Below are 27,882 nucleotides of genomic sequence, written 5' to 3'. Positions count from 1 at the left end.
ACTTACTGCCCAGGGTCTAACAGTCTTGTGCAGCGTGGTAACTGAGGGAAGAGGTGTCCCCCACAGAGAGCAGCCATCTGTCCCTCAGGAGAAGCCCCTCTGCCCTCAGAGGCGCCAAGCAAGGGCAGCCAGGGCAGCAGCCGGCAGCACAACCACCATGCTGTAAAGGGACAGCACGCTAATCCCCTCCTGAGAAAAGCCCTCAGCAAGAGCTCCTTCCCTAGAAGCTAAGGCTTTACGGGGGGGGGGGGGAGGGGCGGGAAGGGACCTTCTCAACATGGCGGCTAAAGGACGGCTCGCCCCGCCTACCCGCCCTACGTCCCCTCTCAAGATGGCGGCGCGGAAGAGCCGGCGGCCGGTCCGAAGTGCGCCTGCGCGCCGCGGCCCGGAGTGCAGAGAAATTCCTGGCGGGCGGGGGGAGGAGGAGGAGGGCGGCACGGAGCCACGGCCGCACGCCCCTGCCAGGGACCCTGCGTGCTGTGGCGGCGGCCGGCGCGGAGCCAGACCCCCGAGGGGCGCGGTGCGGGCGGGCTGAGGGCCACTCGCCGCCGCCTCGGGCTCTCGCAGCACCAGGAGCCGCACCGTCCCCGCCGCCGCTGGGACTCCCTCCCCGGGCTGAGAGGGGGAGAATGACGGAGCTCCAGTCTGCCTTGCTACTGCGGAGACAACTAGCAGGTAGCCGGGCTGGCGGCCGGCGGTGGGGAGGGGGGCGATCCGCTGCGGGGGGGTGGCGGGGGGCGGCGGGGCGGGGAGGCCGGGCCGGGGCCTGCGGTGGGGGAAGGGGTTCGACGGAGGGGGCAGCCGGCGGGGTTGTGTGTTGTGTGTGTGAGGGGGGAAGGGGAGATGGCAGCCCCCCCCCCCCGCCGCTCGCCTGCCCAGCCGGGAGCTGAGGGAACTAGGCCGAGGGGGGGAGGGGGAGCCTGCCTGGCGATCGCTGCCAGGGGAGCCGGGGGGAGGGGTGCGGAGGGCCGTCATGGCGGGGGGAGCGTTTCCTTCGCTGCCCCCGTCCCGTCAGGGAAGTGGGGGTTGGCAGCGGCCCCGCTCGCCTGTCCCCGTCGTCGTCCCCCCCGCCCCGTGCCTGGCAGCCTCCCCGGTCCCTCTTGTGGCCCTGTCTTCCCGGGGTGGGGGGGTGAAGGGAGCCGGAGCCTTCCTTCCCGCAGCGGGGGTGTGTGTGCGGGAAGTGCCCCTGCCGTGAGGAGATGTCTGTCAGGCCCCGAAAAGACGCGGAGGGGGGAGGGTTCTCCCCCTTGCAAACGGTGCTTCAGGCCCGGGGTGACTCGCCCCGCTCCGCGCACCTTCCTGCGGGGACCTGAGGTGCCCCCGTCCCGCCTCCCCTTCCCGGCTCCCCCCTCACCTCCCGTGCCCTGCGCCGGGGAGGGCGGATCGGGAGGGGGAGCCCGCTTCCCCCTTTGTTGTCAGGAGAAGAGCCGGGGGCTCTGCGGGCGCTGACGGGGGGGAGAGGACCGGGAAGCACCGGGAGCGGCGGCCCGCGGGAGGGCGAGCGGGGCTGCCCGCCGCGTGGTGCGGGGGGAGCCCGCAGGGAGGGGCGAGAGGGTCCGCCGGGGGCGAGAGGGCGGGACGGGTGCGGGAAGGAGGAGTTGGAGCCAGGGCTCGGGGACAGGAAGGGCCGGAGGGCCGGGCCCGCCGAGGCGGGATGGCGGCGGAGGGCAGCGGGGCGGCAGCTCGGCTCTGTGTCGCCGCGCCCCCGCCTTTGTCCCGCGGCGGCCGTGCGGCCGTGCGCGCTGGCCCGGCCTGGGCCGCCGCCGCCGAGGGGACCTGGCCTGGCCCGGCCCGGCGCGGCGCGCATGCGCGGGGCCGCCCGGGCGGCGGGGCGCACAATGCAGCTCCATGTGTCGCTGGCTGCCAGATTTAAAGAGAAACGAGCCGGCAGCCGGGTGCGGCGAGGGGCCTGCGGCCGCCCCCCTTCCCCCGCTCGCACATGTGCCCCCGGGCTGCCGCGGCCGGCGCTCGGGCACCCCCTCCAGAAAACGCGCAGGTCTGCCCGGCACCTCGGGCAAGCCCCGTCGCCTCTTTCGTCCCTTATGTAAAAAAAATTGCTTCATACCCAGATAAGGAAATGCGCGCTAGGTGTACCTAAACGCAGGCGCGTACAGCCGCGGCCGGAGTTTACCGAGTAGCCATACAGCTCGGGACACGGAGGGGCACGGGAATTCCTGGAGGAGGATTTTTGGCCCCAGGCTTCAGGAATGCCTTTGGAAGCGTAAGGTGGAAACCGACACTGTTAGGGGTAAGGAGGTGAAGTCGCTGTAACCAGGTACAGCGAGCTAGGTGATGTGTTTGTGGCATCTCCAGCGTTATCTCCTGGTTTTACTTGATGACAAGTTTGAGAAACTTCAACGTAGTTAACAATTAGCACAAGATTTTTTTTTTACCCCATTAAGGTGACATTCTTAAAAAAAAAAACAAACAACCAAAACCAAAAAACCCCAAACCCTCATACTACTTTGGCTGCACTGCTGACCATAAGCATGCACCTCTAAATGCCTTTGTAACTACTAAAATTGTTACTGACATTCAGTAAGGTGTCTGCACATTTGGATATGCTAATAACACTAGGTATAGGCTTACCACAGGAGCTCTGGACTGGATTTGATGTGAAGCTTCTCTTCCCTATAAATGATCCCTCTAGGGAAGCAATAATGTAGAATACTTGCTGTCTAACTTGATAAAAATGAACATTTGATAACCTAATATAGTTCTGTGGCTGCCTGGAGTTTCTTTTTTAACTGACTAATTGTGTTCCGTGAAAGAAAGTTTTAACATTTAGCTGAAGCCTCTTCACAACAAGTAGTAGCTGTCAGCTTCTGTTGTGTAGTTATGTTTGCTTTTTCTTTTTCTTGTCTTGTGATGTCTTAAGACCTTCTCTAAGCCCAGGCTTGCTGGATATGCAAGTAGACGGTTAGATTTGGGACTTGACTTCTGTTTACCTTTCTGCTCGATCTTTACTGAAGGCTTCTTGTGTAATGGTAAAAACTAGGAAGCTTTTTCCAGTTTCCACTATTACTGGTACTGACTCAACTGTACTGACTCAAGTAGTGCAACCATTTGCATGTAACATGCAGCTCCTTTTGTGTTTTATGTAATATTTTTGTGTTTTAAATAATATTAGTGACTTTGGTATCCTTTTACATGTATTAAAAAAAATACCGAAGCCATTTTAAAAGCAAATTTGAGTGTGCATACTTAAGTGTGTGGCATCTACTGAAGAAAAGTCTTGAACTTTACAGAAGCCCTGTCTGGAGTAACTGTCTTGAGAAAGAAAGTAGTTTCTTCCATATGTGATAACCTAAGCAACATCTGAACTGAGCTGAAACTAGACTCTGACACTGCTTTTTCTGATGGCAGGCTACTTGAAGTCGCAATGCAGAGACTGAGAGCTTCATGATGTCTGATCTTCCTTCCCTACTGCTGGCTGTCTCTTTCCAAGTCTCAGCTGCTCCAATGTGTCCCTTTTGTTTACACCCATGCTACTGGTTCTACCTCAAAACAAAAATCAACTTTGTGGTATTTTTGCCCCTGGTGGGGCTGATACTTTAGTCCTGATACATGTAGCTTTCACTGTATGTGCAGTGTGGTGAGTCATTGGGTTGTGCCTAACAATTGGGTTTTGGAGAGCAGCGAACAGGCAGTGGATATGCGTTATGTGATCTAAATTAGTTTAAATTGTTCTAGAGCAATCACTTGTCAAATTAGCATTATTCAGGCACGAGAGATCTGAAATTGGAGCTGTTAGACTTGGAGCAAGACATCCAGAAGCGGAGGGAGGTTGTCTCTGAAACCCATATAATGGTGGAGCAGTTGAGGAATATACAAATTCTTTAATGGGCGAGACCCTGGACAGCTCTTTTCAATGCCAAGAGAGGGAAAAAAAACCCAAACAATGACAGGAGGAGAAAGGAATGTAAAGCAGTAGTTCTCAGAATGGCTACTTCTCTTGTCTCCCATATGCTTTGGTTCTTAATAAAGGCATTATGGGGAAAGTGTCAATGGCTCATAGCACTTTAATGAGTTGGTTTAATTCGTGAAGGCTTTGTTAAAATGAAGGTCAACTGGTAAGTCGTCTTGGTTGTCAGTGAGACTTAAACCCAAGGGGTCTTATCAAAACACAGAACACAACTTGACAACGTAATCCCAGGTTGTTCCAACAAGTGTATGAAGATAGACTGCTATTTTTTTCTGGAGCAAGCTGGCTTGTATTGTAACTTGAGCAGGTAACTAGTACCACAACACCATATATACAACACACTTGTGAACTTAACCGGCATATTCTGGATGCTGATAATGCTTTAAGAGAAGGGATATTCAATGACAGTCAGAAAATGTAACTTCAGGCTAGATGCGAGTTGTTTTTTCTGTGTTGTGACCACCCCCATCCCCCAATACTAAATGGTTTCACAGTGCCTTTGCTAATACAATACTGAACTGTATCAAGAGGGAATTAGTATAGTAGCTGTTTCTATATTGACATGTTTGCCCCCTTTAGGCACAAGAACAGTTTAAATTAAGATAGTCATAACTTTGGATAGTTTTAATGTTTTTCTGAGTGCTCAAAGAAAGTGGTGACTGGAGATCTCTGACTAACAAAGCCAGTAAGAGTGCTAGTCTAACTCACTAGAGCTGAAGGGAGGTTCTTCTCTATGGATATCTGTGAAGCTAAATGGCTCTTCCTTCTGAAACCAAGATAATTGTAAGCTCTAGCAGCTTCTGGAAGTATCTTAGAATGCAATAAACGTATCTGTTCTTACAGTTGTCCTTTTCTTATTTATTTTTTTAAAGGAGAAAGGCACTTTGTTATGGATGGGTAATAATGTGAAAGAGAAGGCATGACCTGTTCATTTCTTCTTATGGGTAAGGTACAGGAAAAACTAGAAGAATGAAGTGCCTCTGAACTTCCAGAAAAAAGGCAACAAGAAGTATGCAGACTGGTATAGCACCAGATTAGCGAAGCTCACTCCCCAAGGGAGGTGAGGGGGAAGATAAACCCTGTTCTCTGTACAGCCCCAAAACTTTATGCACTCTTTTTAGAAAGAGGCAGGAGACAACTGAGAGTGTAAAGCTTCTCATACAGTCTCCAGAGCTGTCAAGCCCAAGGGTTTTGCAGACTGAGGCATTTCTGTGAATGCTTTTATTTCATCTTTCTGCCAAATCCTTGCTGACACAGAGACTTGTTGGAGTAGGCAGACCTGTCTAGTTCAACCACCAAAATCATGTAGGGAGCATGCAGTTAAGTCAGTAGTGCACAGTGGAACCAGAAGTGCAAGTCCTCTTTAACATAAACATGGATCACTGAAAATGGGGGAAGAAACATGCCCTTGTTGGCCCAGTTGCACTGTGTTGTAAATATTCCCTAACTTGGGATACATAAAACCCCACACAGTATTTTTCTTGAACATGAGAAACATGGCATTATTTCAATTTAAAGTGTATACAGATCCTATTTCAAAGCACAAACATAAGTAAAAATTAGCAAGTTGGAAAACTGTATTAAATATTTAATGTGACAGTTCAACAATTTTTACTTCCTGGTGTGGAAAAATCTTGCAATGTAATGTTAAACTGGTTGTATTTCTGTCAATTACATAGGACTTAATGTAAAAAATAAAAATCTGAGTAGTGAATTCTGAGGGAATTATGGAATTAAGGTGACTTTATAGATCGAAGCTGAGATGGCATCTCTCTTAGGTGGCTGGTTGTCGAAGAAGCCTTTGTCTACAGCTGAGTACCAGCTATTTACTGGCTTACAGTAGGTTTGCCTACAAGCTAATAATTTGAGTGGCACTGATCTGAAGTATGAAGTTGATGCTAGTCTGCCAGTTAGCTTCCTTGGAGACATCTGTTTGTCTGGCCAGTAATACTCTGTATTATCCTGAATAGTTAAAGACTCCAGGGTCCTGCATATGTCAAACTTAGCATTTTAAGCAATACTGAAGTTACAATCCCTCTCCATATTTTTTAAAAGGAGTCTGTTATATTTTTAGATAATCATCAATCTTTGTTCCTCTGATGCTTTCTGCGATGTTTAGGTACAATGTGTGTGTACTACTCACCTTAACGTTCTTGCAGTGTAGGGCCCTATTATAGCAAATAAGAAAATCCTGGGTTTTGTGAGGATATGTTGACAGAATTATCAAAGCTACTTTGTTCATGCTGACTTTATAGATATGATCATTGCTAAACACATTGTGTTACAGTGACTAGAGGCTGAGCAGTACAAACAGCCTGGATTTCTGTTACGCTGCAAATAACATAATGGATGTGACTTGTGGCAAACTTTACTAGCTGCGCATGTTTTTCAGATGTTCCTCTTGCAGAAATAACCTGAACTCTGCCTCTTCAAAGAAAAAAGTATTTATGACAGCAGTCACAAGAGCAAAAATTCAGGTGTGCTGGCAGTTCTGGAAAGTGAGCTTTAGCTAAACCTCAGAACGGAGGGGCTTGGTGACTCAACCAGTTGCTTGAACAGCATGAAACAATAACAATCTGCTTAGTAAGCTTACTCCTTGATGGGGCAGCTATAGTCAGAGACAGTTGGCTCTGACTAGGTCAGTTTACTAACTTTTCAGGGAAAGAAGCAAGCTTGCTGTAAATTATGAGTTCTTTCTTTCTCTGCTCCCCCCAAACAAAGCCTTGTAAGTTACACCAAAGTATGAACATACCTGGATCTGACAATAAAGCGATTTCTCTCTGTTCTGGTAGAGAATAGTGGAATGGGTGAATTCTGCTGGAGACCCTGTGACATAAGGAGCAAAATTAATATCTATTGAGCAAATACTTTCATTAGAAGAATTCCTGCTTTATTGATAAGATGTTTACTTGCAGATGCTAAGTCACCCAGATCCCCCTAAAATGTCTTGCCTTATGTGATTGATAGTGATTCCAGCTTTGATATTGAGAGTTTCTGCTGCAGAACTGTACATTGTAAAGATTTGTGTATTTGCTATAAGTTTTTGTTTAAAAGAAACTGATTGGGGATATATCAAGTAGAGTGAATAGTCTTTAAATAAAGTCACATGTTGTAATTATAACTGATTCTGCATTGGCTCTTCTGTATCTCTTCATTATTTTTTTTTTAATGCAAGAAAGACTTGGAACTGTACATGCATGTTCAACTAAGATAGGATTACTTGGTCCCTTTTGTGGTTGGTACAAGTTGTTAGTTCCCCCAAAGCCCTATTCTAAACAGTTTGGGAATAAGTGAACTTGGCAGGTAAAACTTGTTTGCCTCAAATAGGCATTCTGCTGAATTTTCTTCCTCTAAGCTGTTTAATGCAACCTCCTTGGTTGTGATCTAAAGTACAGTATTGTTTCCAGCATAGAGACTGGATTCTAATGAAGTGGAACAGAACTGAAAGGTGACTGCTGTTCTGAAAGTATGAACTAACCAAATACTAAAATGAGTGTGTGAAGTTAGGTGCCTGGAGAAAGAAGAGCAGGTGGCCTGGGTGAGGACAAGGGCATATGACTGAAACTCGCCCTGTCTGCTTTTTGTCCTAACATATGGGAACAGAATCTGGGTAACACTCCATATGCAGGCCTATGCTATCACCATGTTGCACCTGCTGCGTGCTTGTTTTCAGTGGTGGGGGATATCTGTCAGTAGACTGGTCTTGGCAAGATCTTTCACGTAGGAAATCTAGTAGATCTGAGCTTTAGGCCACCCTGCAAGTGGAAATGTTCATATTTGCTTCTCCTTCCTACTCTGAGGTCCAAGGCATATCAGCTGGAAGAGAGATCAGATATCCAGACCTTTTAAAGAACACTAAGTATAGCCATCTAATGGAATAGGATTCCATAAAAATAACTGCTCTCCTGGGCATGAATGTTAATGCTGCTTCTACAGGTTTAGAATAATGCTAAAGACTTTTTGATAGAAACCCTTTGTAAAGGCTTTTGCATACAGGAAGACTGTATGTGAATTGTTAGTGAGGGGAAACCTATTTCCATGCAGTCAGCACACCACCACCTAGTAAGTCAAGCTGGCTGGGTTTTTTTTCAGCTGGCTTGCACTTGGTGCTGATCTAAAAGGTGATGTTGTCAGGAGTCACTTAGGGAAATTACTTAATTCTGAATAACAATGTAAGTCAAATTATGATACGCAAACCTGTTTTTCGTATTATAAGCAAGAGAAAACAAGCTGGAAAAGTGTCCTTGACTTGCACAACAACTCATGCATATGATGAGGAAAGCTTCTGATGAACTCCTTGGATGTTAACATCTCCCCATGGCATAGTCTTGTGATACAGACTTTCTGGTGGATTTCCTAGAATTATGTTCTATTCTTGTATGTAAGCCACACACATTCTAGAGCTGTTGGCTCTGTTCAACAGTGCTCTTTCATGACTTCTGTGTATATGACTGCTCAGAAGATACTTGGACGGAAGTTTTTTGTAGCTGTAGTCTGTTGGTAATTTGCAAACAGCTGTTAAGAAGTTAATTAACTCTCCTGTCCATGCCAAACTCAGTTGCATTAATACAACTGGCACCTAGGATGATACTCATCTACTGCATACAACTGCTAGAATTTGACAGCTGAAGCTCTGTAGGCTCCTTTGTAGATGAGAGATACGAGTACATGTAGAGTGTGATTCATCTGACCTGTTTCTGACATCTGCTTGGGATGAGATAATCATGGAGTCTCAGGAACTACTTATCCTGATAAGATCTGTATTGAACGTGGCTAAGGGTGATAGTCTCAAACACAGGCAGATGCCTGTACCCGCCTAATACCTGTCTGACTCTGAAGAGTGGAAACATGTATTGGACACTGAGAATAAAATGAAGGTGGTATTTCTGTTGTACTGAGTGTGATAGATGGATGTAGTAGCCCTGTGCTGCAGTTGACTGTGGACAAACCACTGAATGTTTCCTGGTGAGATACTCGCTTCCTTTCCAAGATGGACTTCAGAATCAGGGTTCTTCCAATCCTTTTAACTGTCTCTGTTTTTTCTTCCCTCATACCACTTCCCCTCAAAATTTGGACCTTACTGGAATTTTTCAACAGACCTGTTCAACTTACATCACCCAGGTTAAAATGGAACTGCGAGATTCCAGTGTGATGGGATGCACAGCATGCTTCAAGCAATCTGACCAGAGGCCTCTTCAGGAAACAGTTTATCACAATTTCTACCAAAATTCCACCATGACTGATTATATTTGAACATATGTTTTAAACTTAGTGCTGAGAATCTTAATTTTGGAAGCATAAATACTTCAAAGCTTTGAACAATAGTACAGGATTAAAAGGTTTTCATCAGTACATTTTCTATTTCCAGTGTTTTGTAGAAGCTGATTTGGACAGGAAAGTAAGTGGAACACCACCTTCATCTTGAGGAAACAAAACTTAGTAGGCACGCTGCACTCCACAGTTAAGTTCATGAGTTCAGGCATTTGCTTAATAGCAAACACATCATGGGGAGTATGTATGTTAAACATGGGATGTTGGAAAAGGACTGCCTTGAGTGTGTGTGCACAGAAGGCTTCTACATATGAAGGGTGCTGCAGAAGGACAACGTCTCAAAACAGGTCATCTCTATCCTTGCCTGTCTTTGTGACTCTCGGGTAGAATGGTGCATGGGAACAGCCAGTGGGCCAGGTAAACTGGGTTGCCGGGTCGGATTGGTAGCTGGGTATCTGTGGCCTAATTGAGACTGTGAAGGAGCTGGCCTTGAGACCTTCAAGTTGAGATTAGTGTCTAAAGGAACATGACTATGTCTATCAGTGGCCACCTCTGTGGACTTAAGGGACTGTGGGGAACTCCTGAAGAACCAAGACAGTACCAAAGACCTGCGAGCTTCTAGTTAGTGTGTTAAGAGTCAGTTTTCAATTGAACAGCTAACCTGAACTTTCCATTGTCTGTCTTCAGGTGTGCCACAACTCATGTGAACGTGGAGCTACAGAACACAGACAATCAAGAAACTTTATTCTTAGCTTATGTCTAGAATAATGTGACACTTTACTGGTAAAAGAATCCCAGTGTAGTCAATTTTCTCAAGTCTGTGAATTAAGGTTATAGTACCGTTTTATAGCAGCGGTTACAGGAGCTTCTGCCTCTTCACTTTGGGTTAGTGCTGTTGTCCTCTTGTCTACTGAGCTGAGCTGTGGCCCTGGCTAGGAAGTTGATCTGGAGCGAAACCAGAAATCAAACAAAAACGCTCAACCTTGTCCTCCATCCTTCCAAAAACATGCTTCACTGTGCAAATCCTTGGAAGTTTCTACAGGTGTAGCTGAGGAGATGGCAAGCAAAGCATGTTGATGTAGCAGTGCACAAAGCACTGAGGTCATTTCTGTGAGCAGCTTGCCCTTTAATGCTAACTATACAATCCTTCCTACAAATTCAGTGTACTGAGAGGAGAATTAGATTTGCAGAAGTCTGCAATGCTGCCCTTATCAACAGGGGGTGACGCATGCAGCACTGGAAATTAATTAGTTGCCAGGCTAAAATTGAGTGTCAAACCTAAAGCTGCTGCTGAACGGATTGGTAGAATCTCTTCTTGAGACAGGTTTGTTTTTACTGCTTCAGTCTCATTCCAAAATAATTACAATGTCCTCCTGAAACTGAAAATGCTTAATTGCTACCTTATTTGTCACTGCCAAAGTGGCTACCAGAAGTGTGTGCTTATCTTGTGCTGTTTTGTCTGAACTTTTTGGATGAGCTTGAGCAAGATGGAACATGATAAAAGTAGATGTTATGGAGAGCTCTGAGAATACATCTGTACATGGAGATCATGTTACTTTTATGGTTATCTCAGCCCTTAATCTTCTAGAATCAGAGACTTACAGCTGGGTATGCAGGCAGAAAGGAAAATCTTGGAGATCATAGCCGTCCTCAGTTAATTAATACAACTATATGGAAATCACAGCTTGGGATACAGAGAAAAACAGTTTAGAACAAGGATTTTCAGTCTATACGGTTGTTTGAAGCTCCTGGACTGGTGCTGAGACTCCCAAAAAGCAACCAAGAAAAAACAAGCCTAATGTATAATGACCATAAAGCTCTGATATGGCCTGCTTGTGCTGGGAACTGCGTGTATGTAAGTCAGCGAGATGATTTCTCCAGAAGCCTTAGCTGGGGTTTGGGCTGTCTGGTCTCTGGTTTTGTGCTGGACTCAATCCATGGGCTGCACAAAACTCAAACCACTGTGTAACTTACTAAAGAGGCTGCTATTAAAAATAATATAGAAGCTTACATTTTTTTGAAAGCTTTGTACTGTAACGTAGCTTAAAATACTTTGAAGTGTTCATATGCAGTGGCTGGCTGGGTGAAACGTCAAGCTGAAAAGTTTAGATGCCGTGCATAGCTGCTACATGTAGCCATGGGGCTCTTTCTGCTTAGTCATTTTTGTTGACGCTGTTTGTGCTTTTGGATTGGTGAAAGTCTCTTGGCTTCTATAAAGGCAGTTTTAGTGAGTGTGGGAACATCAGTAGCTTGGTGTAAACTAGACGCTGAGACTGGAAGCACAGTTTATGGTACTGTGTTGGCTCAAGTTTAAGGCAATGGTAACTGTAGCTCTACTTCAGTAAGAGCTAAACCGCTAAAGGAGCACTATGTTGCTGTGTTGTGTTGGCGGATCATGTGGGAGGGTAGGCATTGGACATTAAAGTCTGTTCTGGCCTTAAAACAACTCAGTTGGATTATGGGCCCTTCATCTTCCTCGCCTCCCAAATCAGGTATTGGTTCAGGACTGGGATTCAAGGAACTGAATGTCTAATTTATAAGCAGCCACAGGATTCTGTTCCCTGTATGTTGCTGCTTGGCAGCTGTCCAGGTTTGTGCTGTTTTGGCTGCTGCTGCTTGAACTGTGAAGGACTTTACCTGAAACTGCTTCGAGACTGTAAGAATATATATTATTTTTTTTCCTCTGGGAAGAAAAATTTCTATTATATTAAACTATCAGAAATACTAAACCATAGACTGAAATACATAGTAGTAGCAAGTAAATTGCACTTATTCAGGCGTGGATATGATGGAAATGTGTTAATGTAGTCATTTTACATTTAAAAAGTACAGTGTATATTTAGCTAAACAAGAAATCTCAAAGAAAAATTAAGTCTTGAAAAATAACGTGGAGGGATCCAGTTCTTTATTGGTGTCTGACTTCTCTGCTTTCCTAGGACTTGCAGGCTAGCTCTTCAACAGGGCTTTGAAGAGGACCTGCACCAAGAGCTTGTTTCCCCTGTCCCTGCCTGGAGGAGGGAACTGAATCCTTCGCTTTATGGAGTGTATTTATCATCCTTGTGTTCATCTAGGAAAATTCCTGTTCAGGCTGCAAGTAGTTAATTCCTGTAGCTGGTAGAAAGTGACAGACGTGGAGAACAGGTGTCTCGTTTTCCTGGTGAAGTGTCAGTGTCACCAGAGGCTCTGGTTGGTGGGCACCTGTCCCTCTGCCCAGCAGCAGACTTCTGTGACTGGGAGTACAGCATATGTGTGTTTGTGTGTGCTCCTTTCTTGCCATGGTGGTGTTCATTTGGGATTTTTTGGTACTTGGGTTTCGCTACTGTGTGAGTCTCAGCTCATGAAGAGATAAGTAAAGGCTGGTACCCCTAGTTAGCCGGTGCTGCGTATCAGAAAAGTTATATCGGGGGAGTGTGTGCGTGTGTCAAAACCAAGCCCTAGGTTTCAGTGTTTGCAAGTTTTAATAAGTAGCAGCCCTTAGCTATCCATGGTAAAGCAGCCAAGGATGATGATTTTCATGTCCCAGTGCAAAACTTCCCTGAGATTTCCTTTTTTGTCTGCCAACCAGCCGTTAGTTGATGTTCAGTTTAGCATGAATAACCTGGATGGAAAAGCCGATTTTAACTTGGCTATGGTAATTCTATGTACCTCTAATGGAGAAGGTGCCTGAATTTATATCCGCTGTTTTACCTTAAGTTAAAGTACTGGTGTAAGCAGTAGCTGTTTGAATTATGCTTCAGTATTGTTACCAGGGAAGGAAAATTAAACCTTGTACAAGCAGAGACCGATGCCACCTCCTGTGAAAGAAGTAACATCTAAGTTACTTTATAAACATCCACTAAGCACATTGCCATAACTGCTGTAATTGAACACTTTTGTCAATGGCTGTCAGTATACAGTTTACAGATTTTCTGCATTACAAGGGTTGGCATCCAGCAATCTTGTTCATTCTCACAAGCTCTCTTACAATATAGTGCTGCAGGGTCTTGGGTATGAGTCAGAGTTAGGAGCTGGCTTTCATTGGGAACAAGTACATGAAAAATGTTTCAAAGGACTTAAGGATTAAAAATTTATTTGGAGGCTGAGACATGTAAAAAGAAATTGAAATGGCATGAATCAAGAAACAGAAAAGAAAATGTGTATGTTGGACTCAAAAATAGTGTGATGTATTTAGATGGATGGAAGCATGCTGAATTTTCCAGTCTTAACTTCTAGCAGGCTTGTTTAAAGTCTTATCACTGAGAAGTGATAACTAGCAAACAATAAGGAAGCTAAATATGAGCAGCTTGAGTATAGCAGTTTACACAGAACTTGGCTTTAACCCTTTTCTCCCTGTAGAAGTGCAGAAAAGACAAAATCTGTGTTTTGGAGGCTTAAATTAAGGTTTGAAAGTCTTAAGGTGAGATACTCTAATAATATTTGCACTCTTTCTGTTAACTTCTGTAGTAGTTATGCTGGATTTTCTGTATTACAATACTAATATAATATCCAGAAGATTACTTAGGTGTCCTGAACAGAGATGGCCTTATTGTCCGAGGTATAAACACATTTTAAAAATAAAATTCTGCATGAGAAAACACATTCAACTACTAATGTGATGGAACTTTTAAAAATCTCATGTTGGTGGAATGTCTGTAGTAGGGAGGTAGTAAGGGACTACTGAAGTCCTTGTTTCATGTGAGATGCTTACCTAGTCTCTCTGCCCCTTTCATCTAAAAATAAATGGAACTGTTACTCAAGCTCATGCAGATGTTTCCACTAAGTTTCATAGATGCCAGAGGGTGAGAACTGGTCTGCTTAGTGGAGGTGGGGCCATGCTAATAGGTTTTGGTTTTGAAGCCTGCATCTTTGCATTTTGGTTAAAGAACCTGTGATAGTACCTTTTTGTTTCAGGACAGTCTTGAGAAAACGTATTGATTTGAATCAATACCTAAGTCTTTGTCCTACAATTTGGAGAGTGAATGGTTGACCCTAGTGTGTTGACTAAACCCCTGCTGAGCAGCTTCTAAGAAAAGCCCTTCCAATAAATTTCTTGGGATTTTAGCGTTGAGTCACTTAGTGGATAAATCTGACTGAATTATCAATGGCCAAACTAAGTTGGTATTCCTGATCTACATCTTCAGGACCTTGGTCCTTCATGTGGTCTGAGCACTTTCGTTTCCCCGTGTGGACTTAGTCTTCTGTGTAGGGCTTGAATTGATTCTTCTTGCATTATTTTAACCATGCTTCAAATAGTCGAGAACTTAACTGGCAAATAGTGATTGCAAGCTTATGGGCAAATCAGTTTGGACTTAATGGTAGCCTTTTCTCCATGGAGGTATGACATTTCCACTTGAAGTTCTTCTGCATGTGCCTGAGGGCGTTAGAAGGACCTCTGAACTCAAGTCTAATGCGTACAAATCAACACAAAGTACAGCTGTTGGGTTTGTAAAGAGGGAATATGTAGGCTAACTGTACTGTGGAACACAGTAGTGAGGGCTGTATAATGTCTGACAGTATTTAAAATAAATGCAGTAGTAATTGTAAAACAAAACAAAAAAATCCTGCTTTAATCTGGAAATTACTGTCCAGTTGAAGGAGTAACTTTTTCTCCCTTTCCCATATCCTAAACACCCAAGATCCATAAGGACTTTGTATGTACTGTTGGAAATGCTGGATCAAGAATTTCAGTTTGGCATCAGTATGGCTTTTAAGTTAGTTTTTAACCCAAAGGTATCAGTAAAGAGGTGTGCTCCCCCCCCCTTCCTCCCCTGCCCCCAAGCTGAATTTTAGGCAGAACTCTTTTGAGGTGTTTATTTCCAAATCTTGGGCTTTTTCCTGGAGCAGACTGAAACTAGAAATTCAGTGGAGTCCACATCTAGGTCTGACTTCTGCATAGCTATTTCCAGATAAGCCTTATATCTGGCAGTAACTATATGAAGTAGCCTATAAACTGAGAATCCTGTACTGCTTATCACTGATGAATAAAAATGTGAAACAAAAGAAACAGTAAAATGCCCCCAAACTGAGCAGCATAACAGTTTATATCCTATGCTTTCTTCTCGTAGTTCAGAATATAGTAAATCATTACCTCCAGAATGTACTGAGCACAAGTCTGAAATGCTCATATTTGGGGGGTGGGGTGGAGAAATCATTAAAGGGAAGGAGGATGTTGTTTTTATTTAAAAACGTAGTGTGATTTTGTTTCTTCTCTTAACGTTTTCTGGAGTTAAAGATAGACTTTAGTTCAGCCTGGCTCTTCAGGGTTCTTGCAAAGCAGTATGGTGGTTTTTTTTTTATTAGTGGAAAATCTGTTTTCTGACTTGCATGTACATCTGTTGGTACCTAGTTTAGGAGACAGTGTCTGATGGTTTTGAGTTATTGTGGCCCTTCTGCTCATGATGTATTTAGTGTTAGTCAGACTATGGGTCTCAGCTCTGGCAGCATGCTGTTGTGTGTGGTAGGGAGTTGAGGTTACTTACCCAGGCCATAAGGCCAGCAAGTAGGTGCCAAGTCACTGGAAGTCATGGGTTTTTTTGGTCACGTATACAGGCATGAGCAAAACCAGGAAATGCATATCCTAGACACCTAAAGTCACTCTTAAATTCTTTTTCCTACACAGAGCTCAACAAAAATCCAGTGGAAGGCTTTTCAGCGGGCTTAATAGATGACAATGATCTTTATCGATGGGAAGTCCTTATTATTGGTCCTCCAGATACACTATAGTAAGTACTGATACTTAATACAGAAACTTAAGTGAACTTGGATTTACTAGTTCTAGTTTGGTCTATGTGAGTAGCAGTTAACCTAAATCTTCATACTGACTAAGTTAGGTAATGCTGTTCTGTTGCTAGTAAAATACCTGTAAATAGCTGAATGTGCTTTATAGAAGTTCTAAACTGCTTTGCTTCACTGGTAGAATACAACACTGATCCCTTTGCACATGTGTGGAAGTGAGAAAGGATAGGTAATCCTTAGAGGCAACTACTGTTTTCATATGCATTTAAGTAAGGCAAGTATAATCTACTACTTGCTGTTACTGCTGCGAGGCCCTAATTTAGCTGATAGTACAATTTTAAGCCATTACAACTTCATGCTGGTGGCTGTAGGAAAATACTGAGGAGGGATGTAGCTGGGGAAACCGCAACAGACTGTAGTGTTAGCCTCGAGTCCTCTCAGTTTGAGATGGGAGAACTTCCTAGTGGGATGTAGAGTACTTCAGTATTGATCAAATTTGAATTATTGGCAAACCATGCACGGTGGGCTTCCAAAAGCTTCTATCTTTATCCTAAGGACTAGGTTCTTTAACTGACACTTGAGCACAAAACTATGCACTAACTTCTTTTCCTGGACTTCTCTAAGTTCACTGTGTTTTTGCATTGCTATATACCTGAAGCACTCTGGCCCATGTAGTGCAGTTGGTGGTTTGTTGTTTCCTTTTGTTGTTGGTTGTTTTCATTTTTGGTAGTCCTTTCCTTCCCCTTTGCCACCTCCCCCCTTCCCCCCCCCAAATCCCCAACAAAACCCAAAATAACCCCCCAAAAAAAGCAACCAACCACCATGAAAAAAACCCCTCTGGCAGGAATGATTCCTCTTACTTGTAGAGGTTATATATGATCATCTACTCTAGCTCCTGGGAAAAGGTTCTGTGCCCAGAAGAGGTCAATTTAAAGTGTACCTCTTGAAGATGAACTCTGTTCTCCTTCATTAAGCTGTTCCAGTAGTGAATAACTGATACAGAAAGCCTAGTGACATTTACTTGAGGTCAATTTTATTCCAACATGAAGTTGTTGTATATCTCTGTCTGAAGAGTAAGTCCTTCAGCATAGTAATCAAATTGCTTTGCTTCTCCTCAAGCTCACCATATTGTGATTCTCAAGTCTTGCATGAGATGAAGTCTCCAACGTTGTTGACCTCTTTTTGAACAGTCTTGTGGTGGCTCAGTTACATTCTCATGGCTGCTTTATAAATACTGTCAGTAAAGAAATACTGCTTCTAGTTGAACCTCTTCTTGTATGTTAAGAATTGCAATAGCACTTTTTCCCTGCTTCAGTAAGGCACTGAGCTTGTTTTGAGGCTTTTTAGCTTAAGAAGCTCTCTTCTCTTCCAGTCCCTAGTTGCTGCTTTTCAAGGTAGTATTATACTGAATCCTTCCTCCCTGGTCCATCTTATGATGACAGTAGAACATAATAATTTAATCAGGTGGTTCAAAATTTTCAAATTTTAGCCTCATTCCTGGTCCTACTTTATTCTAAGTTTACTGAAGAAGACTTTAGACTCGGTGCATGACTACTGGCAGAGACCCGTTTATCAGTTATGTTGCTTAAAATGGCGATCAGTTGACAGCTGTAGTTCATTAATGGGATATACATTAGAAAGCAGTTAAAGAACTCTATTTATATGTAGTTGATGAGCAACCAAGGGTGCCATGCAGCCTAGTAGCTTTAGGATGTGCTCCTTCAGAAAGGGAAAAGAGCCTTTTCATGTTAAAAGAAATGACTTAACTGGTTTGGGGCTATCAACAAATGTAATCTCACTCTCCTTTTGTCTTGGCTAGTACAGATGTTAAAAAGCCAGTGTTTCTGGAATTTTTACCCTTCCCAGGGTCAAGGATTCTTTGGAAACTGCCTGCCTTTTCTAAAACTTGTGGAAAACGAATGCTGTGGATTCAGATGCCTTCAGCTGCTTTATTTTAAGAGCCCAGTCACTTAGATCTAGTGACTTTTGGATTTGGGGCTGTGTTGTGTGTGTGGTTTTTGTTGTTTGGGGGCGCTTTGCTCTTTTTTGAGACACTTGCTAGAATTGCACATCTCTGGTTTGTGGTGTAAAACTTGTTATTTTCTCAGTAGCCTGTGGGCTTTGGATGCTGGCTTCTACTCCTTTACAAATACAAGGGAAAAAAACCCTGCACTGAACAGCTGTGTCTTTTCTACACCAATTACTTTGTCTGCATGGCTCCTGAGGAGTCGCTTGTCATACTGCACATCTTGTGCCACCTTCTTTGGAGGTTGTGTTCCAGTTTTTGTAATCTCTGCCTTTGCCATTTCAAATTTTATTCTAAACTTCAATTACAAGAAACGACGGTAACGGGGGCAAATGTTACATTAGTTAGATTAGCAAAGTACTCCATCTGTAAGGCTTTCCATTTAATAGAGGCCTTCCCCTCCCTCACAAAAGGGACTGACTATTCCTAGGTATTGAAACCTAGCTATTAAAAAACAAACAAAAAACCCCCAAACCCCTACCAAAGCAACACCCCCAAACCAACAACCTGTCACCTTAGTTAAATACGGGCCTGTGACTCCACATAAAAACTGGATGTCTCTTGTTTAATATTGTTTTCCAGTTTAGTGGGTAACTAATGTAGAACACCTCACTGTCATCTCTGAGTCCCTTTAGCTCGGTGTTGAAATGGTAGTATTGGAAGTCTTTGAAAGTAGTGCTGTAGGCACAACTATAAATATTTCTGCTACTTTTCACTGAGGTTCACTGCTGCAGACTGATAGCAAGAAATGAGGACTGAGATGTCTGAAGGAGGAAAATAAACTGGGCTGTACTTGAGAAGGGACTTACTGGCAATTTTTTTTTTCTTCTGTTAATAAATGTACTAGGAGGAAAAATGTAAGCTGTAGTTCCAAATGTTGAATTCTTTGGCAGTTTTTTTTGTTTTTTTTTTTTTTAATGTGTGTGGTTTTTCCCCTCTGGAACATCATTCTAATCCTAAAAAAGATAGAGTATCAGGAAACTGGCAGTATATTCTCAATCTGGAAACTCTTCTTCGCATTGCATATGGAAATATTGGTACCCGTTAATTACTGACATGATGTTAATCTGTGTGAAGGGTAAACTTAGAGCTTTTTGATACATCAGTAAGTTCCAGTCTTCAGTTTAAGCCTGCAAGAAACTCTACTAAGATATTTTTGATTCCCCAGTGAAGGTGGTGTTTTCAAGGCTCATCTTACTTTTCCAAAAGACTATCCGCTGAGGCCGCCAAAAATGAAATTCATCACAGAAATCTGGCATCCGAATGGTAAGAAATGTCAAAGTTTCAATTTCTTTTTGCAATTAAGAACTAAAATGTGGTGAAGACAAATGGATACGTTTCTGTTCATTTTGGGAATATGAAACTCTGCATTTACTTTGCCATCTTCACTTCATAAAGAAGTAATAACTGTCAGAGTTTTTAATAGTGCTGCTCTGAGACACTGCTCCTAAAGTATTTTCAGAAGCTACTGAAAGTAGCTTCTTGAATTCTTGGTAACTGTTCAGGGATATTTTTGGGTTTTTTTCCTGAAGTGCGAAATTCTGGTCTGAGGAGGGATGTGACTTCTATAGCTGCCTTTTGTTATACCTTCAAACAGTTCATCTTAATATTACTGACCTGACAGTTCATTATAGAAGGCCCAAGGTTCTTTCTCTGGTGAAGCATGAAAGGAAATAACAGCATCTTTGAGTCCCTCCAAAGAAGACTTCTGCTAACATTTCATTTGCTTATGGGTTGCTGGACGTAGATGGGAAGGTAAAATAAAATGGAAGAAGGTTTTTACTGGGAAGGAAGAACGCTCTTCAGTTTTTGAAGTCCTTAACGAAGTTGTAGATGTTGAAAGCTGGGAGGAGACAAGCACAGTGCTCCCATCATAAGGGATGGAGGGAATATTATGATGGTGTGTCAGTTCTAGCTCTGGAAATATCAGAGTACTTGTCAGGCAGTTTCTAATTCCAGCAGTTTAGATCATTTTCTAATATATTGCACTAATATCCAGCTGATGCTGTTGCTGTGGAAAAAAGTCACTTTAGTTTGCTGAACTTAGACTTTCACTAAAACTTTCTGTTATCTAAATAGTCTTGAAAGCTGCAGCACAATGTTAGAATTAAGCTCTTCCTCCCCATGTGCCCTCTCTGCCAGAAGTCTAGGCATAGTAAGACTTCCACCAAGCCCTATTTATTACATACTGAGTTCTGTAATAGTTAATTATTTTCCTTTTTGTCTTCAGTAACATGTTTTCAGACTAGCTGGAGTGAAGATTCACAGTTCCATAACTATCCTGAAGATACGCCAGCATGTTGTTCATTACTGAAATATGCCTTGTTCTATTTTGTAGTTGACAAGAATGGTGATGTCTGCATTTCAATTCTTCATGAGCCTGGAGAAGACAAATATGGCTATGAAAAACCTGAGGAACGCTGGCTTCCCATTCACACAGTGGAAACTATAATGATTAGTGTTATTTCTATGCTGGCAGATCCCAATGGTGATTCTCCTGCTAATGTTGATGCAGCGGTAAGATTTTTCTTGGTCTGCCATTTGTCTTCAGTGTAGAAATCTAAACGTGCAATGGAGTTTTGCTTCTAATTTGACAAACAGTACGGTAACTTTTGGAAGAACCTTTTATATCACAGGCTAAGGATACCTTTTTGATGGGAAGAGCTGTCACGTTGTGAAACAGTATTACTAGTTAGCCCTGGGAAACTTTTTATAGATTGCAAAGGAAAGATGCAGTCAGATTTCATAGGCAGTGATTTAATTTCTCTATGCAATATTGCATTTATTTATAGTAAATAATGGTGCACAGAGATACTCAATGGGTAAACTTCAGCTTCTGTAGTCTTACAAAAATTCAAGGAAGCTAGCTGCAAAATCCTGTGTGTCTATATATACATAGCGGTTACAACTGCCATTAAGTTTAGTTGCAGAAGTTAATGTATTCTGGAAACTTATTTTGGTTCTTAGTATCAGTGCACCAAATTTTCTGTTTTGGTGATTATATAACCTGTTAACAGATCTATTGATTTGAATGGAAGGCAAAAATGTGGTGGGGTCCCTCAGTATAATTATGTTGTGATGTTTTGCATTCCGCTGTCTACAGCAGTCTTCCTGGATCATGGATTAAAGTAGTAGGTTTGACTGTGTAGGTCTGTGCTTTGAGAAAGCTTCACTGGGCGTCTGGTCTCCAACTCTGGAGGAAGTGTTGTCCCAGGCTAGGGTGACTGGCCGAGTGAGGAAGAAAGGCCGGTTTTATAGTAGATTACCAGGGTAGATCTACAGTAAAGCTTCTGTCATAAGTGAGATGCAAATGTTTCACGCAGCATACCGTTTCTGGAGCGTGGCCTGTTCTGCGTGGGTGTATAAACACATAAATGCAGCTCTTCTAGAGAGCCAACAGCTAACAGAGTAACAATTAGATTAATAACGATTTGTGGTCGTCAGGGAAAAAAATTCTCCGTTCCAGAGGAGAGTAGGGGAGCAGACTACAGGCCACGTTCATCTGAGATGCACCAACATTCCTTTGAATTACTCTGGAATTGCAGTTCAGGAGTGACTAATACATGCTGTCCTCTCACAAAAGAGAAGTTCTAGGTCTTTTAACTGGGGGAGTGAGGAAGGTGGAGATAGTAATCAGAAGATGCAAAGTTTTCTAGAAGAATGTTAACGTGCTCTCTCAAGCTAGCTATACCTTCCCCAAGTGGGTGGGAGTGTAGTTTTCTGAAGCCTTTGATCTACTATGCTGCTAGTATTTCCAAAGGTGGTTGAGCTCTGCTGAAAAATCATCATGGGAATAGTTGCATGTGAAACAAAATTAATAGGAAGAAAAACAAACACAAAAAGCTGTAGTGAAGAATTCCCTACATTAAATGAATGCTGTTTTGAGTGTGGGAACTCCTCTTCTTGAGTCATGTTACTGGTGGAAACAATTACCTAGGACACATGGACTGTTCTGCTGGCAAACTTGAGAGCACTGGAATGAGCAAGTTATTAATGAAATGCTAAAAGTAGAATTAGAATTCCTCAGTTTACAGACTCATGTATGTTGAATGTAGCTGACCTAACACTGGAGAAAGCTTATACTTTTAGCTATACTTGTCACCTTCCTGGTGTCACAAGCCTTTTAATCTTTCTGTACTGTGCCCTACTCTGCTGGTTACTTCAGGATTTTATTTTTTTTTCCTTAGAGATGTAAACAAATTCATAGTTTTCTAAATCTTAGGGTAAAGGTTGAGAACGTCTTAAAACACAGATATTTTTTTTTTTTTTAGTCCAGCTTCAAAGAACAGAAACATAAATCCAAGTCTGACTGTGAAGAGAATACTGAGGCATCACCTGGGATGCTAGGAACTTTTTCTGATTGTGTTATTAGATGTTTCAAGTAACTTACAAATTTCATGTGCTGCTTGAGCAGCTTAGCATCCCTGATGGACTGTAGATTGCATCCTCTTAATGTTAACCAAAACATACTTTTTAGGGTAACGAAGAATCAGCAGCTTACGTGCTTTATTCGGAGCTGTAATCAAGATGTTGTCTTCTTGGTTTACTAAGTACAAGTTTACTGCAGCAACAGTATTTGGTGGATACTAAAAGATAATTTGTCAGCTTTCATTCAGTTCCAGTTTTAAGTGAGTCTAGAGAATGAAGTGTTACAGAAAGTTCACGGCATTATGAGATCAGGAGATATACCTGCTTCCTAGAAAAATGAACTATGCGTGTTGGAGTACTGCCTTGGAGTGGGAGAAAAATGAGGGACAGGAGCCTGAATAGGTATTGTGGGAAGCAAATAGAGCAGTTCGTGACCTGAGAGTTTTGGAGAGATTGCTGTCAAATTGGAAACTTTGCTTGCTGTTCAGTTCTGAACACTTGCTTCATAGAACTAGAAACAAAACCTAAGAATCTGAAGCTAGGAGGGCACAATTTCAATGCTTTTTCTTGGCCTTAAGCCATCTTGTGTAAGCTGTCCTATGTCCTAATCCAAGGAACCAAATGCTGATTCTATTAATTGCTGAAAAAGAACAAATTAATTAGTAGCCTTATTTGTGTTTTCACTGGAAAGATGATGCTGGGCTTTCCAATGTGCTGACTGGTTAGTTGAGTTTGGGGGTGGTGAATGTTAGGATATGCCAGTTATCCTAGTATTTTTTTCACTTAAATGTGCCACAACCTTTACTCCAAGTAGGGGGGTAAAAAGGTGTTGCATGTAGGTTGTTTCAGATAAAACTGTGGGGTTTTTTAACCCCTGCCCTCACTCCTGCAGTAAGAATATATTGCTTATATCAAAAACTAAGAACTGTAGAAATTATTTCATGAAATCAGGTGTTCTTCATGTTTTCCCACCACTTCTTGCCTAACTGTAAGGCAGCACCCAATGCGTCAGCCTTAGTTAATTGTATGCTGCTCCTATGCTTCCATCTGAGCTCATCATGAGGCTGGCATAGACCACCTAAAACTGGCTGCACTTTTCCCTATGGGTTTTTGTGATAGCATGGTATGCACATTGCTGGGTTCAGAGTTCCTGCTTGCCTAGCTTCCTGTTCATCTTTATCTTTGTTCTTAATCTATGCAGTTCTGCAATCAGATACCTGTCACAGAGACCATCCCCATAGGTGTGCTCAGTATTCTGTTAAGGTCTGTCTTATGGAGCCAGTATCTTGCAGCTGTGTCTAACTACGGGTGTTTTCTTTGGGAGGACACTGCTGTGCCTCTTCTGAGTACTGTGACTTCTGTATTTCTATCCTGGAGTGTCCTGGCTAGAGTGAGAGGGATTTGAAACTGTCCTGAAAATGTCAGAATAACTACTGGCTCCACAGTGGCTGCGTACCTTTTTTCATCACCATAGTTAAAGACACTTTCTGTACCCCATAGCAATAGCTTGTGGCTCACAGTTTGAGTTTGCTGCTGCTTCGCAGGCTGAAGTAAATAGATGTCAGCCTAGACATTGTGAAATACTGGTAGCCACCAAGTTAGTCTTGGAGGATGCCTAAAATCCAAGGAGGAAAAAGGCCATGTCCTCACTGTCTTGTGAGCAGCTTGCACAGAAACCCAGAGCAAGCTTTCAAAAGTTCAGAATGTCACGTTTTTTCAGTGACTAGCTCCGTGATTGTAAGCAAATTTAGGTGTTGACTAGATGGCTAATGTCTGAAAACACAAATACCGAGAGTCTTCCTAGAAGTTGTACATTGTTATAGGACTGACATCTGAAAGCTGTCTATTCAATTACAGAAAGAATGGAGAGAAGACAGAAATGGAGAATTTAAAAGAAAAGTTGCCCGCTGTGTAAGAAAAAGCCAAGAAACTGCTTTTGAGTGACACTTATTCAGCAGCTAGTAGCTTCACTTTTTTCAGGGTAAGTATCCTTCTAAAGACAAGTCAGTTACTGAGTTGAGGATTTCCTGGTTAAGTGTTGCTGAATTAATTTTTTTTTCTCAAAAGCAAAAAAACCCCAGCCAACCCCAAACCTTTCTTCTCAGCTGCATGGTCTCAGTGGAGTTCTTTGGCTGTGTGCAATACTAAAGATGAAAAGAATTTTCAAGTGCAGTAACAGCCCTTTCAGCCAAGATTGGGGAACTTCTCGAGTACTCTTTCATTTATGCTGTTCAGAAGTTGAAATTCTCTTAAACAGTATTCATCCTGCTTTATTAATAGCACTTAGGGGTTACTAGAGCTGTAAGAGAAGGGAGTAATGATTCCTTTAATGTTCATTACTGTGAAGAACGCTTGTTTAAATCTTAAAAGCATCCTGTCTTGCTATCTCAAGTTCATATATGTAATGGAGTTTATCTTGCAGATGTTGGTGGCATATTGCATATAGGTTTTAAAGAAGACTTCAGTGAGGTTGTTAAGAACCATTTGGAAATGATTGCTTCAGGTGTTTGTGGGAATTTTAATAGAAAGTTGACTAGCATATCAGAAAAGATCAAGTTGAGATATTATCCATCAATAATATCAAGAAAAGTGGTGTTCTCTTCAGCAGCTCAAAAAAACTTTTTAACTGAGGAAGGCTCAGGAATAGCTTCAGAAAAACAGCTCTGCTCTGTGTGGAAACTGAACTGTAGCGTATCTGAGAGCCTGGACAAATTTTAACCTAAGAGTAGTTGATTGATATTTGTACTTCATGCTGCCCTGTTAAAAACAAACTTCTGACTCAAGGTAACTTTAATTTGAACAATCCCATCCTGGTTTTAATGGGACTTTTTTTTTTTATTTACAATAAACTCTTGTAGACAGCTCTGTATTAAAATGTGGCCCTTAAATACCTGGCCTTTGGTCACTTTAACCTTGCTATGCCAGGGAAAAACATCCTCAACTAGCTAATAATTTCCCACTCGTGCTTTCCAAAGCAAAACAGGGCTTCATATTGAAGCTGCCTTTTCTTAGTGGTCGGTTTGGCGAATAAATACTCTGACCCATTTGGCTGGAGAAGCCCCAAACCATATGTAGTAGTTAGCTTCAGCATACAAAACTTGGACGGGGGGAAGAGAAATACGGCACTGCATGTTTTTCAGAGGGGTTGTACTGTCTGAACAACTAGAACAGCTTGCTAAATGCTCCTGCTAGTTAGTTTTTCTTCACTGTGGTTGTACAGAAGATATTTCCTTTCTCAGGCTCTTGTAAGAATTGTGGGGGTTGGGGGAAGGCTCCATCTGTGACAAACTAGTACTGCAGTGTCTCTTATCTGCAGAAATGCTTTGATTGAACAGAACTTGCTCCAATAGAGAGAGAGCATGAAAACTGCTTAATATTGATCAAAAGACTAAGCAAAGAAACTGAATGTCTTGTACAATTGCCTGTAACTGGAATGTAAGGATTGTTAATGCAGCTGACAGTTTTTGTTTTGGTTTTTTTTTTTTTGTCTTGGAGAAAGGGAGTAACTGTGAGTAACACTCCACAGTATCCTTAAATAACCTCGGCTCTGTTGCCATGTTAAACGTGGCCATAGCGAAACAATGCTCATGACAAACACTTACTCATGACAAATACTTAAGTAATTGGCTCTATTGCTTTTTTGGAAGGCGACAGCTTTTCTAAGTCTTGGTGACTCCTCCTAAGTAAGTGATGGGCAATGAATTGGATGAGAAGGGGCCGTATAGCTGGTTTCAAACCTTGATAGCTGTGGTGTTATTGCTTAATGAAGCACTGCTATGCCATTTTGTACTGCACTTCGCTTTTGAAGCAGCATCCATCGTTCACAGTAAGTGATGCACGGAAGTTTCAGTGATAAATCTACAAGTGTTTAGCCCTGTGTGTGGATAAGGAAACATTTATACACTATGCACTTGACAAGCAACGTGGGTAACAGGAGCCCAAAAGTCTGGTAGTTGAGCTTGGAAACACAGTATGCCGAACTAACTCGAGTCTTTCTCAGGTGATGACTTTGAATTTATGCATCTTCTGTTTAGAGGTATGTGAAGTTCTTGAACAAATGATGATGATCGTGCTTGAAACACTGTTTAACTTCTTTAAAATAATTGAGGTGGTGAGGGGTTTTATTTTAATACCTGTGATTTCTTTGTAGGTCTCCAATTGAGAAACATGGCACTGTTTTTTTTCCTGCACTCTACCCACCTATTGCTGGACTTCTGTTGTTACAAGTTGGCAAACACTGGCTGGAACTGGGCTGCAATAAAACATGCCAGTTATCAATGCTGACAAGAGCCTAACAAGTGCCAACACAAGATGATTACGCATTTTGAAATCTAATGAACTGCTTTAACCTTCAGGAAGAATTGTAAAGATGTGTACATAGCACAACATGATCCGGATAATATATATACTGTTCATGTACATCCACAAATACACATTGTACCAAATAATGCTGTCTGTAGTTAGGAATAGAATCGTGTAAATTCTAAAGATTTTAGCAGGTTTTTCTCTCCCTGTTCATTATTTCCTATCAGTTTAAAAAAAAAAAAGCAACAAAAAAACACAACAACTTGCGAAGCATGTTAAACTAAAACCAATTTAGGATAAAGTTGTCTTGGTTTTTTTTCCCCCCTGCTTTAATTTTCCTTTGACCCACCTATGCTTAATTAAAATCTCTTGCTTATTAAAGTTTAGTATCTCTTTTTTTGGTTTTTGGAAATGTGCTCCCTTTTATTTTCCCCATCAGAACTTAAAATTTCCATAATTAAACCCTGAAAGGATTTGCTATCAATTACTTGTGTCTTCTTCTGTGATGACCTTTGTAGTCTCAAAGGTGCTGCTGCTTTTTTTTTTTCTTTTTTTTTTCCCTCTCCTTCCCACTCCTCTTTTAAACCCAATTGCACATACTTCTTGAATTGGGTATAGCAATAAAACTGGCCATGGAGCACCCTTGAGCAGCCTGCTGGTTTTTTGACTTCCAGGACTTGAGCGCTTTCATTTGGAAGTTCAGTTGACTAATTTAGTCCAAGATAGGAATGAGCTGCTTTTTATGGTTTTTGTTTTGGTTTTGGGGGTTTTTTTTTTTGCCTTTTTCATTGCCTGTTTGTGGGGTTGGGGTGTGTGTGTGGGAGGCTTGTTTTTTCTCAAGGTTGAGTTCAAGCATGCACATCTGTAGGCTTTCAAATGATTAACTTCTGGGTTTGGTATCAAAAATAGTTTCCCTCCTTATCCCTTTTCTCTCTTCTGTGGCCCTTCATATTCTTTGCCTTCTACTTCAGAGTTTTCCTCACCTAATGTACAAAGAAAATTGCGATGTATATTTTCATGTAATTTGATTTTTGGAATTCTGTCACCTTCTGTAGTGAGTTCTTCCAAAATATAATTTTTTCCAATAATAATGTGTCAAACTGGCTGTCTTGAGTATCTAAATAGGAAGGGTGATTGCAGTTGGAGCACAACTCACCTGAACATCTTCAACAACATAACATCAGCAAACATCTGTTGAATTTGACATACTGTATTTCATCTTGAAAGAATTAAAAAGCAAACAAAATACACACCTTTCTTCCTATTGTAACCA

At 42.3% G+C, this 27,882-nt stretch overlaps 1 protein-coding gene across 2 annotated transcripts; it reads left to right on the top strand.

The window, feature by feature from the left end:
• The first annotated feature begins 388 nt into the window (after nt 1–388).
• On the top strand, nt 389–27,697 carry UBE2G1 (ubiquitin conjugating enzyme E2 G1). Of its 2 annotated transcripts, XM_037375086.1 has the most exons (6): nt 389–675; nt 15,795–15,897; nt 19,105–19,202; nt 20,275–20,453; nt 24,162–24,285; nt 26,455–27,697. In XM_037375086.1, exons 1-5 carry the CDS (start codon nt 630–632, stop codon nt 24,246–24,248), a joined length of 513 nt encoding a protein of 170 aa, XP_037230983.1. In that variant the 5' UTR covers nt 389–629; the 3' UTR covers nt 24,249–24,285; nt 26,455–27,697. The 2 variants fall into 2 exon arrangements, with proteins under 2 accessions (XP_037230983.1, XP_037230985.1); XM_037375088.1 differs by lacking the exon at nt 389–675 and having other exon boundaries at nt 19,110–19,202.
• Nucleotides 27,698–27,882: the final 185 nt, after the last annotated feature.

This window comes from Falco rusticolus, chromosome 1 (assembly GCF_015220075.1).
Source record: "Falco rusticolus isolate bFalRus1 chromosome 1, bFalRus1.pri, whole genome shotgun sequence".
Classification (NCBI taxonomy): domain Eukaryota; kingdom Metazoa; phylum Chordata; class Aves; order Falconiformes; family Falconidae; genus Falco; species Falco rusticolus.
The sequence above is the reverse complement of the archived record's forward strand: the minus strand, read 5'-3'. Positions and strand labels throughout refer to the sequence as shown.